Here is a 13,659-nt window from a genome sequence, read left to right as displayed (position 1 = left end):
CATCATGCCTAAAAAAATAACTGTCTGTGCGCGGAGTCACGTGACCCTGCGACACGGTAAGATCCCACGATTGCTTTTATCCATAAGCCACTATGAGCTCTGGAAACTGAGCAGAATAAGAATTTGTGGAATAAGTTATCACGAATGTTTCTAATAAACGTTGCTTTATTCTAGTTAAAATCCACTAAGAATTAAATAAAGAAACATCGGTTTTTTATTTAATAAAAATTCATGGTATAAGTGCAATTTTTAAATATTTTCTTCATTTAGCATTTATGTATAACGTTTACTAATGTGTTTTGCGAATGAACTCTTTTTTCGTCAGTTAAATTAAAATTCAAAAAGTATTTAAATGGAGAGGAGAAAAAAGCTATATTATTTAAACAATTTATTCCTAGAAGTGTTTTACAGAATAAGCCACTATATCATCTAGGATTTTTGTTAACTAACTATTTTACGATGTGCCCGTAAAGTAACTAGTACCATGATCATATAAACAGGTCCCGACACCCACTAGGGAAAACCGTCCGAAAATTGAATCATGAAAACTCAACATGGGAAGCAACAGAGTTCTCGTTTTTGAAAGATAGACAAGGAAGAATAAAGTATCTCTGCTTCTGATTGAGACATTCATGGCATATCACACATGCGCAGAACACTAACCTTCTTGTCTTTCAAGTTGATTTTTCACGACTCAATTTTCGGACGGTTTTCCTTATACTTCAGTATCTGAATACCGAGATTTGTTTATGAATCGTAACTAGTACTGCTACAAATTTTAAGAACTAATTTTGATGCTTGACTTATGTTCATTTGATAGTAGATAATTGCTATAATAAATAGACACATATGTATTTATAGGGAATAATTTAAAATATTTAACATATTAAAACATTCATCTTTTTTTTTCTTTTGTAAAAAAATATTTAATCCCTTTTTTAACTTTTTTAAACATATTATGCATGTTTTATAACATAGGATTTTCTTAAAATTCAAATAGTATTTAATAGCAGCTTTTTTATTGTGCTAAGGTTATAGTAAACGGCTTGAGTACAATTTTATTTATTTTTAATATGTTCTTACAAGATCCAAAAACAAACTAAGATAACAATATTTTTCAGGAATCATTTATACATTATTGTTGTACAATAACATTTATAAAATTATTTATTGGCAGTTAATAATATATAAAATTCTATAAGTTCTACAAGGAATATTTCTTATTCTTTCCATATTCCAGTGATAGATACCTACAAAACAGTAACCTACAAAACAGAGTTTAAGAGAAAAAATACTATTTTTATTGTTTTACTTTTAGAAACGCAAAAAAAAAAAATATTCTGTAGTTATTTTACAGCAATTTAAAATAAACAGACCATTAAATCGTAAATCAATTTGCCATGTTTATGTTATGAAGGTTATATTGACATTAATATAAAGGATGGAACAGGTATTTTATGGGACATTTTTTTTCTATTATTGTTGAAAGTTTTACAATATGATAATTTATTATTTTTAGGATTTGAAGACGAAAATCGATCAGGCTTGTCGAACAGCCGAAGAATTTACAAAACTTTATTATGAAAGTTTAGATAAACGCAGATATGTAAGTAATTTTAATACTGTTTGAAATTGTTATTTTATACAAATTAAACAACGAAATCCAAAAAGTTAAGAGAAATAAAACAAATAAATTTACAGAATATATATATCATATTTATTTTAGCTTATATCAAGGTTATATTTGGATACTGCGACTTTAATATGGAATGGGAATGGTATTGAAGGCAAAGATAACATACAGAAATTTTGGACAGATTTGCCACCTTCAGATCATTCTGTTTTTACTTTAGATGCTCAACCAATAACGGGTAAATAGATCTATATGTTAGACAATATATGTTTTAAATACCTTCAATTTTTGTTATCCTTAGTTATAAATTTATATGCTTTCATAACATTGTTTTCTTTCATTATATTTTGAACAAAAATTACTATTGAATATTAAATATATATAAATATATTTAATTATGGTATTAGGTCCTGAGGTGGCAGATCAATTAACATTTCTTGTAAAAGTTGGAGGGCAAGTAAAGTATGATGATAAAACGTCGAAACCATTTAACCAAAGCTTCTTAATTGCAGCTATGGGAGATAAGTGGAAAATTGTAAGCGATTGTTTCCGAGTACAAGAAGCAATAGAAAATGTAAATTGAAATATAAAATAAGTTAATTTATATGTGTTTTCAAAATTTTCAAAGACCTTCTTGATTCAATATTCCTTTTTATTTCTATCGTCGGTCTTATATCAATGTATAAAGCGATATTAAAATTTTCGTATTAATGAATCAGTACGTTGGTCGATCATTTAGGAATAACTTTACACGAGAAAAAACTAAAAATAAATATAGATATAAATACTTAGACATAAACATTACTATGATACATATCGTATAAAACATCGATTTCATATCCTTTGACGGTTCATCAACTTAAATATCCAATGATTAATAAGATTCTGAGAAGTTCTAAATGTACATCTTTCTAAATGAAATACCTATCAATATATAGTTCGTAATACTTCTTAAGGTCTATAAATATTGCCTATAATTACTAAAATTTTGAAAAAATCACACATAACATTCCCTATTTATATTAACTGTGTTATACTTCCTATCAGTTAACATTAATGAGATTAATAGTACTATGATAAAACGAAATTCCATAATTAAATGTAACATGCAATAAGATTATAATACAACTATCTAACATATAATAGACAAGACTGTTTGTAAAGCATCATTCTTATAACAAGAATTGAAAATTGTTTTAAAATTATTAAACATATTTAGGCTAAAAGATCACTTAAAATGTTATGTGTGATCCTTTGAAAATAATTATGTATTTACAGATAACATTTTATTGAATACTTTGCCTTAATAAACTAAGAATTGATTTAAATTCCAATTAAAAATCTATACATCTAGGACTTCTCAAGAAGATTCGTTCGTACGATCGCTCGTCTTTCTTTCCCTCCCACCCTCTCTCTCCCTCTCTTTCTCGCTTTTTTTATTTGAAGATAAAAGATAAGTCGATCGGTGTATCACAGGTACAAATGATGTAAAAAAAAAGAAAAAAAAGATATAGAGAAATGATTGGGTGATCGGACCGAAAGAAGAGAAATTCCGGTTCGCGTAACTAGCGTTGTCGATCGATGTATTCTAGTAGCCATATGTAGGCAGTGTTACAAGGAAAAATGTCTTGATTGGCAAATCGAGTGGCATTTTCATTCTCGTTGCATGTTTCTTATTTTTAAATGATCAAGTAAAACATGAGTTCAGACTCCGGAAACTGTTATTGGAAGACTACCAAATGAAAGTTAGAAATAAACGTTAGAAAATTACTAAATTGATATATTTAAGTGTAAAGAACTTTCAAAGTGGTAAATGCAATTTGAATTCGAGCAGCATACTAAACGCAGTCATTTAAATTGATTAATGAATTCATTCACGATTAAGTAGAATTATATTACACTAAGAGAATGATAAATAAAATAAAATGAATACTAATTTTTATTTAAAGTTGATAGTTTGTTTTTGCTTTCTTTTCCTCGATTTCTTTAAAAAGTATCCGGAGTCCTTATTTTTTACTAGCGCTCTGTGGAAGAAAATCTACGCGATGCGTAGACAAAATAAAATATTTCGAAATTTGATTAATTACACCCGCTGATTTACATAAATATATACAGTAAAACCTTGACACTATTTGATCATATACAAATCTGATTTTTGATTATTATAATACTTGATCGAACTTTCCATTATTCAATATTAATTAGTAATATTAATATAACTATCAATTTAAATTGACAAGTATTATATTTTTGGCTGACAAATTTTTATATATCTAAGATAAATATATTTTAATAATACATGCTTAGTATAGTTATTGCATGAAAACAAATTTATGATAGATATCAACACATCAAACAATCAAATTTTTATACATATTACAAACAATAAATATTTTTAAAACACTGAAACAATATATCATAAATGAGTTAAAAACGGAATAAATGATACTATTATATATGCAAATAAAATGAATGGGGGTTGATTAATCGAAAAGTCCATCAATTTAAGAATATTTTTTCTGATTAATTTCTCTAATCAAAGTTTTACTGTATTATTAAGCATACCTGTTATTCGACTTACTCTATACAAATACAAAAGTTGTTACATCCTCTCACGCATTAAAATGGCTTACTCGCTTAAAAGTTTTCGCACTTACGATGTATAATCTAGCCTAAGACTGCGTACGATATTACGAAGCACGGCGCGAGAAAGTTCGATGAAAGAACACCGAGATGTTTTACTCGACAACTATAATCACTACATTTATCGTATAGCGGACGAGTATGATTCACGTAGAGTTTTCACTTATACAGGATACATGTTGGATCGACGTAGAAGTAACCATAATTAATTTACAAAAAGAAGAACCAAGTGTTCAGTGTACAAAAAGTATCTTTTTCTGTTTTCATAAGATTAATATGCGTTCTTTTGTCTCGATAAACTGCGATTACTCGTCCTTTTTCTATCAATTTAAAACTATTATTAAAAAAATTTAAGGAACCAGAGTATATTTGATCCTTATTTATATACTTATCATACTTCTAAATTCACTTTGCTCTTGAGAATACATATTTCTTTTCTTCCTTTTTTCTTTTTTGCAAAACTCAATACATAAAAAATATAAGTGAATTACATTTATGTACTATGTGGTCTTTTTTTCTCGATATCAAAAGAATAATACTTTTATTATAATAATATCTCAAAATCCGAAGGAAAATGGCTAATCGCAGTCTATATTAAGAAATGTATTGATGAAAAAATCGAGAGAGAAATATATATATATATATTTTTTAATTTAGTATTTTAATTTTAGATTTTTCTTACTTTTCCATCAAATCAGTACTTGATTGAGGCCGAGATCGACTTGAGGCCTTACTCTAAAATATCCTTGGGTTAGCGTACTCTCTCCAGGAGCAAAATTATAAAAGTATTTCTAGGAAAATCATTGCAATAGAAACTTTATAAAATATCCATTGCAAAAGAAGTATTTTAAATGGATCTCAACTGAGATTAGATAAGAACCATAAAGTTGCTTGACGTTTAACACAGAAGTTAAAACATATAAGTCTGATACAAGACTTCGGAACGATTTCCGAAGGTGTCCAAAACATTTCATGATTGAGTAACAGACAGGGACATTGCAAATAGTATCGGATGAAAATGAGGACGAGAATAAGGGTGGAGATAGAGAGAATGATGTTAATTTCTCTAATTTATCTTTGTACGGTATTGACAACATCCTTTATCGTGTTTTGGAGGTCAGTGAGAAGTCTTGTATTCTCTGCGACATTTCGAGTACCAGCTGCACGAAGTTGTCGTGCCTGAAGCTCTAACTTTCCAAGAAGTTCGCGAAACTGAAATCGCGCATGCGGTGCGATACCACTGTCTGCGAGATTAGCGCACATTCCATGTAACAGCCCTACCTTGTCTGAAAGTTGAAGCCAGCTAGTCATTACTATCGTTGAGTTACTTTTCAAATTTAATACGCTGTTCTCAATTAATGTTGAAAGCTCCAGTACGATCTGTTTTGCGGTTTTTGAGTCTGTATTCTGTTTACTTAGATCGTCTTCTGCATGTTGAGATTTCGTACAGTTTGGTGTTGCATAAATTGAAGAACCAAAATGTTTAGTTGAAGAACACAATGGTTTTAGTGGTTTTGCAGGAACAACTGGTTTTTCTGGTTCAGGTGGTGGCCATAGTCTAGTATCACTTTTGCTACCAGAACTAAAAATATTGATCTATGTTTTATGACTATTTATATATAATATTGAATAAATTGAAGATTTAGAAAACTACCATTTAGTAAACAATATATAAGTATTATAACAAATATAAAAAACGTTTATGTACCTCTGACTACGGGTTGAGGCTCCACTATGATCTTCAGGTGAATCTTCTGTCTGGTCAAGAGTTTCTTGTTTACCGCTACTTCCTCTGACACTGAGTTTTGGGCTGTGAGGCTGACTATCACAGGATTCTTTATTTTCCCAAAGTTTCTTTAAACTGCTGATACTACCAGTGCTTCTGCGCTTATCATCTTGTTGTTCTTCTGATTCTGAAGATTGTTCAGTGATAGTACTTTTCTCCTCTAACGATTTTTCCCTTTCTGCATTCTCAACTTTTCGAAGTCTGGCCTTGAAATCGATTATTTGTCCATCAGATGTCTCCTCCTTCTGCGGATTATTTCGCTTATCTACTCTCTTCAACTTAAAACCGACACTTCCGCTAGAGAGTATCGACTCAGTTACTGGAGAAGATATGCATGAATCTTTATGAGTATTATGTATTTGAAGTTGTTGTTGTTCTTGAATTGCTTCGTTGGTTTTTAAAGTTGATACAGCGTACTCATTTTGAGCGTGTCTAATATGATAAGAAAAATATAATATATATATACATGCTTTAAACAACAGTTAAGATGCAGGAAAGCAGAAACGAACATATAACACACTGATATATAATACCTATTACACACGATGTATGTATATATATTGGGATTTACCTTTGTCCAGAATCCATGTTAAAACTTGCACAGAGTTCCGAAAGTAACTGTGATGCTGGATCCAAAAGAGCAGATGGAGTACTGCTTATTACTCCAGGTTTTTTCGTAGTAGTACCATGTTTAGTTTCTGCACTTTGTTTAATTTCATTTATCAGCTTCAATTCCAACATCTCTTTCATTCCAGGTTTCCGTTCAAAACTATCAGGAGGTGAATTTGTGGAAACTGGTGGTGGAGGTGGTGGAGGAGGTGGTGGTGCTTCTTCTGGTGGTGCAGCAGGCTCGATTGTTTCTATCCTGGACTTAAAACCCGTTCTTTTATTATCGGTAGTTCTACACGAGTTATCTTGAGTTTCTCTGCGTCTCAAATTAACTCCAAACCTCGAACACGCTTCTTTTACAGAGGGTTCTGCGTTACTAACATCATTCCTGTCTTCTTGATGCTCATTTTCATCCTCCTTTGAACGCCAATCTGTACTCTTTGCTTTTCTTATAGATAAAGGAGAATTTCTTATTTGAGAAATTTCGCTGCAAGAAATAGGAGGTGGTAGTTCAGCTTGTTCTTGCCCAGAAAAAATTTCATCTGGTGGAGGAGGCAAATCTGCGGGTGGAGGAGGAAACTCCAAGTCAGCTAACGACGGTTGAACAGATCTCGATGGGCTCGCAGTACGAAAATTAGAGTTACTTGAAACCCGAAAAGTTCTTAAACCGACAGCATCAGACTGATTATTCTTTCTTACAGCTACTACTCGAGTACGGGGAGAATTTGGAGGTTGATAAGTATTAACAACACCGCTTGAAGAATTACTACGAGTCATTTGAGGCTGACTTCGTAAATTACTTTGACGAGGAGAAAGAGATCTGTGTTGCGAATTGTCGATAGATGCTTCATGTTGTTCCACTGTACCAGGTGTCATGGAAGAAGCCACTGTCGTCGATTCCTGATTCGATGGCATGCCACTCTGACGTAAAGACTCCAAATACGCGCCAATTCTAGCACCTTTTGGCAATGTACCGTAACGATTAATGGCTCTTTTTACGTTCTGTACTTCTAATGCACCAACTTGTACCAACTAAAAATTAAATAAAAAATTTTTATTTATGTGACAAGTTTCAAAATTGTTTGGAAGCTACTTTAATATTTCTTTGCACTAGAGAACTACCTTTTGTGGTAATGGCTCTTTCGATGGATAAGGTCGTGGCTTAATTTGTTTTTGTGAACAGGTCAAGCCAGGTATAGGTTCCGGAGACGTTGAAGGTTGAGTGATAAAGTTTGGTTCCGCTGTACCCTGAGAACCCTCTCCATCCTCCTCGATTTCACAGCCTCCTGTAGCAATCGTTCCTTGAGCCATCGTCGCGAGATCTCGCGCAATACCTGAGTTCCCATTTAACAACAAACCGTACCGGTACATATTCTCTTTCTGCTTAGAGTCCTTTCGCTGAGAGCGAACAAGTTCCGTAAGCTCACATAACGAAATACAAACAGTATGTTCGAAAATTAAAAGTAGTCTCCTTTCTACATATTAAATTTTCTTTATATCAGTACTTTTTATAAGTTATTTAATGAATTTATAAAGACAAATTAGTTATAACACAAAAAAGATAAAAATATCAAAATGAACTCGCTTTTTTAACCTTCAGTTTTACTATAAAAAGTTAATTTTTTATCTAATTCGAAAAAGAATATAAACGCAAAGAGAATTGAACATAAAAAGCTGGATACAGAGCTTACGGTAGGAAACTGAAGCAGTACGTGCACGTATCAGTACGCTCGATTAAAGTAGAATGAAAATACCTTCGAGAATCTTATCAATACCATTTAGATCCGTGGCATCATCGAGAGTCATGGTGTTCGTTTCAGTGTTTTGAGAGTCTTGCTCTTGATAGGCAGAGTCGCGGAACGAACTGCACGACGACAGCAAGCTGTTACCCAATCGTTATATTATCGTATCACCATATAATCAATATTTGTCGGTGTTCGAAATCTCGATTATGTGAAAGAAATTTAATAAAAGCAGATTTATGCGAGTAATGTGGTAGATAAAGTATATTCCATATGTGTGTATAATATTTTATTATTTACTTATTATTGTAACCAGATCTAGAAAAATTATAATAAACATGTAATAATCGAGGTTTCGTTACACCGAAAACAAAAAGATTTCATACCTCGTTCTTTTTGGAGGGGCAGGAGCCTGTTTCCCCTTTTTATTCGTAGAACGTCTCATTTGTACGATACTACTATTGTTCTTACTCGACATACCACCTGTGAATGTACTCAGTTTCGTTACTGAACTGGTAGTATCTACAATAAATAAATGGAAGTTCGTAAACTGCTGTAATATTAAAAAGTTAACTCATTTTAAATAAGACTAAATAAGGATTGACTTAATCCTAAACATATTAATGTATTATGTATAACCTGCAATAATAGTATTATCACAAAACAATATTCTATGAAGTCCATACATGTATACCTGAAGATGATAATGGTTCAGAAACTAGAACAAGCCCATGGATGTTTCCAGTGCTACCAGTCTGAGATTTTTTGTATGAAAGTAAAGGAATTTCTCCTCCTCCTTGCAATTGCTTTTCAACTTCTGTAAGCACAATTTTTATACATGTTTATACGAACTATTTACATTTAAAAACATATCTTTATCTTTGATGTTTGCATGGAATTGATAGATTATTTTACCTTCTGTAATACTAGATTCTTGAAACATATTTTCAAGAGAGTGGTGAATTTCTTTGAAAGTGGGCCTATCAGCAGCGGACCACTGCCAACATTGCCGCATCAATTCATATACTTTCGGTGGACATCCAGGTGGACATTCCATTCTGTAGCCTTTTTCCAGCATATGATAGACATCGGTCAAATCAACACCAGGGTAGGGAGACATTCCATAGGTTGCTATTTCCCAAAGTAAGATGCCAAATGCCCACACATCAGACTACAAATATATGATACAAATAAAGTACAAATGTAATATAAATAAAACAAATTTGAGTAAAAATTCCTAAAACTCTGTATTATAAGAAAACTTGTTTTACCTTCGTAGAAAATTTATTATATGCTAGTCCTTCTGGAGCAGTCCATTTTATAGGGAATTTCGCTCCAGCGTGAGCCGTGTACGTATCATCTCTCATCAACCGGGCTAAGCCGAAGTCTGCGACCTTCACCAGATGATTTTCACCCACTAGGCAGTTTCGAGCCGCTAGATCTCTGTTTCGAAAGTCGCGATGTTAACGCGAGCTCGTTTCTTAAGAGGAGAGGACGATGAAATTTAAAAAATTTCTCCTAACTAACTGAATGTACTTTTTTGTGCAGAATATGCATATCATAATCATCATTATAATCTGCCATTACTTTTCTTCAGTGATCCTTGTGACGCTATAAATCGCTCCCTAAAAACAGCTACTTACAAGAAAAATACTTTAAGTGCAACGATTACTTTTCTGCATAATACATACCACCTTGAAGCTAATTCTTTACTGATCACGAAACTATACTACTTTAAGACATGTAGTTATAGTTTGCGAGATAGAAAAAATTAATTACTTTTCGATATGCACTATGTAAAAAAGTGAACATTACATTTTATGTACTTTACTTGTTAGGTCTTTTTAGTGCCTCTTTTTGCAAAAATTTAAGTAATCCCCAGTACAATTTTTTACTTGGTCAAAATTCTAAAATGAGTATGCAAATATTTTTATGCGCTAATCATAGTGACAGTGCATAAGATCAGGATAAAAATATAAAAATATGTTTTTTAAATAAATATAAATAAGATTAAATCATTTGTAAAAAGAAAGAACAATTAAAATACACACCAAAATTATTTGAGAATTAGTTTGTTCATAAAATAGAAAAATACTGATAAATATACTTTCGTTCCATCCTTTAGAAATATGTAATAACATGTATACCATATAAAAACATGTATTTATTCTAAAGTATGAAACAATACCTGTGAATGAAATTTCTGCTTTCCAAGTAACTCATTCCACTGGCGATCTGCGTAGCCATATGCATCAAAACGACGGCATTTATTTGATGTTTACTCTCATTCCGCAAATAGTCTAGCAAATTTCCTTTGCTCATGAACTCTGTAATGATGTAGAAAGGCGGTTCCCGAGTACATACACCTAATAACTGAACTAGATTTCTATGCTTCATTTCCTTCATTATTGCAGCTTCCTCCAGAAAGTCTTTTAGGGCCATTGTATCCTCCTATAAAATAAAGGTATATAAGAGTAAACCAAAAATAAGTAAAATAAAAAATGATATAAATAGTAATTATAACTAATATATTAAAAGACTAACCTTTAAGGTTTTTACAGCCACAGTCATATTATACCTCTTCCATACAGCTTCATAGACATCCCCATATTGCCCCCCACCTAATTTATGCCTCATGACTATGTCTGTCCTATTAATTTCCCATTCATCAGGTTCTGAAATAAATAATTTCAACACATTTCATCTTTACAATGATTATGTAATTTTACATGAGTATCACAGATATGATACATGTTATTTTTTTCCACATACCTGGGCTAAGTGGGAAAACAGTAGGTTTATTGTGCTTTGGTGCAGGATAAAGTAATTGTGTAATTAAACCATCAGCAAGCATTGAATGGTGGTGTACTAATTCTGCCAGAGTATTAAATTTGCTTTCAGTTGTAACAAACATCTGAAATATTAATATTTCATAATACCGTGTTTACATCTTATAGCATATCATTTAATTACTGGTAAGATATATGAAGCTTTATACCTTTCCCTCACTGTCTTCGTTAATCCTATAATGGTATACCCTACCCTCATATCGCAGAGAAATACTGCGTTGACCTGGACTGCTTTCTGATTCACGAACCAGAAAACTACCATTTATACCAGAGCTTAGGAGATACTCTGCAGCATTCCTGGATATCCTTCCATGATACCAGGAGTGTTTCTCCAAGGAATTTACTGGTGTAACATAATTTGAAGGAACCCATCCTACTTGACCAGTACTTGAATGAGCTTCACACCATTCTCCACTCTTATTATAACTTAGAATACGAACTTGTTCTCCTAAATTCAAATTTATAATGTACAACATAAATTTATATCTTTATATTCATACAAGGTATCCCAGATATTTTCTCCAGATTTATAATAAGACATTTATGGACTTTTTATAATATATTTTAATCTTACCTTTACTTATAAAGTGCAAAAAAGTCTGGAACACCAAGTATGTTTTCAAAAATAATTACCTTTCTTAAGACTGAGCTGATTTTCTCCACCTGCTTGAAAATCATATAAAGCCACAAATAGTTGAGGATCATCTTCTTCTTGTGCCAATAGGTTTTCCTTACTTGTCCACCTGTGATATACATATTTTAATATTATTCAGATTCACATTAAATTAATTTGTATATATAAAATATACTTTATTTTTTAAAATTGAAGCATAAAATATTTATATTTATGTGTTGTATGATGAAAAACATTCCTAAAGTAATAAAATTATATAAATGTTATAAAGTAACCTGTTTGCAGCCTCCAAAAGTCCAGCAGAAGAAACCACAGTATGTTGTTGAATATTCACTTGTTGTGAAATTGACTGAATGCTGGACCCATTTGGTGGATCACCATCTGGTAATGCCGGAATGTGAGGTAGCGGTCTGCTTTGTAAAAGAGCTTCTGCACAACATCATAATACTGTTGTATGCATATGACTACAAATTAATGTAAGAAACTTAATTAATACAATTTAATATCAGTATTTTCATCTGCATTTTATCTTTTCGAAAAAGTTATGATGCATCTCTTTTCACTAATAAAATATACAAATGTTAATATCTTATTTAAAAAAACATTATATCTACTGAAAATATTTATTTTCCTTCTTATTGAACACAATCGTATATGACGCATTAAATTAACAATTATGATTAATTAGATATTAAATTGTTTAAGATAATTTACAAAATTAGAAATTATGCTGTTCAGAATAACGGAAACAAAACTTACAATGCAAATAAATTCTGTTATCATACATCTGTGTTAATGACTAAGAACTAATTTAGAATATTAAGTCATTTAACAATTGTTTTATCTTTATAACAAAATTATAATAAAACAATTAATAATAAATTTAATAAAAGAAGTACATAAAAATATATATATACATATGTGCATGTATTAATTATATAACTAAATTAAAGCCTATTTTTGTACATGTCGTTATTTGCAACTTTATTTAATATTTCCCTGATCTTCTATATTCATAATCTGTTATACAGCAGACAAAGTGCATGAATGCAAGAGAGAAAACTAAGTAGAGAGGGGAAGAAAGCGTGAGGGAGAGAAGTGGAAAAAGGACGGAAGTAAGAAAGGAATAGAAGATAAAAAGCGAGAGAGTAGGAAAATAAGAGAAGGAATTACCGCTGTGCTCTGTAAATATATTAGAGCCGACAAGACGGGATTCCTTGAGGTTCCTAGGCTGTTTGCGCGTCTGTCGCGCAGCAGAGCCGACAGGAACAATTCTCTCCTTAGTTTGTTGAGCACCCATAGTTCCCGAATTGGCATGCCCTTAGATTAATCCCGGCCGCAAAACTGCCGGGGCCGTTCACTCGGCACATTCACTTTCGGCCTGACAGTCTAACTCCCGATCGCATCTCTCGTCGGCCTCTGCCGACGACGAGAACACCCGAAACTCACCAATCTCACCACCGAACGCGAACCTCCTATTCACATTTTTGACCACCATTCAAGATCGACATTCTCGCCATGTTTGACAGCTTCGACGTCGACGATAGCTCGATTCGCATCGTACTGTTTACTACTTTTACTTACCACCAGAGTCGTTTCTCTATTCTCATTGGACAATCAATTTCTCGGACAAAGATTTCATTGGCTAACAGCTTTGTTCACCGATAACATCATTCGAAGTCTAACAAAGTTCTTTGTTATTTATTTCTTATTCTATTTTCCCTCGTAAATATTTCTATTCGTTGGAACAAACAGTTAATATA

General features: G+C 32.0%; 2 protein-coding genes across 9 annotated transcripts; one reads left to right on the top strand and one right to left on the bottom strand.

Moving 5' to 3' along the window:
• Positions 1–971: 971 nt before the first annotated feature.
• Positions 972–2,237, top strand: Nxt1 (NTF2-related export protein 1). The gene is made up of 4 exons (XM_076620036.1): positions 972–1,450; positions 1,520–1,606; positions 1,727–1,871; positions 2,041–2,237. The coding sequence occupies exons 1-4, from the start codon at positions 1,442–1,444 to the stop codon at positions 2,214–2,216; spliced, it is 417 nt and encodes a 138-aa protein (XP_076476151.1). The 5' UTR covers positions 972–1,441; the 3' UTR covers positions 2,217–2,237.
• Positions 1,695–13,459, bottom strand: Abl (tyrosine-protein kinase Abl). 8 transcript variants are annotated; one of them, XM_033338646.2, is made up of 16 exons: positions 13,070–13,459; positions 12,172–12,325; positions 11,896–12,005; positions 11,412–11,710; positions 11,186–11,327; positions 10,958–11,088; positions 10,602–10,864; positions 9,685–9,856; positions 9,329–9,584; positions 9,108–9,230; positions 8,800–8,935; positions 8,426–8,553; positions 7,794–8,005; positions 6,634–7,703; positions 5,985–6,494; positions 1,695–5,858 (listed from the first exon to the last, which is right to left on the bottom strand). In XM_033338646.2, the coding sequence occupies exons 1-16, from the start codon at positions 13,194–13,196 to the stop codon at positions 5,348–5,350; spliced, it is 4,344 nt and encodes a 1,447-aa protein (XP_033194537.1). In that variant the 5' UTR covers positions 13,197–13,459; the 3' UTR covers positions 1,695–5,347. The 8 variants fall into 8 exon arrangements, with proteins under 8 accessions (XP_033194537.1, XP_033194542.1, XP_033194539.1 ...); XM_033338651.2 differs by having other exon boundaries at positions 7,794–7,957; XM_033338648.2 differs by having other exon boundaries at positions 8,447–8,553.
• Positions 13,460–13,659: the final 200 nt, after the last annotated feature.

The sequence above is a fragment of the Bombus vancouverensis genome, chromosome 7, assembly GCF_051014615.1.
Source record: "Bombus vancouverensis nearcticus chromosome 7, iyBomVanc1_principal, whole genome shotgun sequence".
In the NCBI taxonomy this organism is placed as follows: Eukaryota; Metazoa; Arthropoda; class Insecta; order Hymenoptera; family Apidae; genus Bombus; species Bombus vancouverensis.
This window is presented reverse-complemented; position numbering and strand designations above follow the sequence as displayed.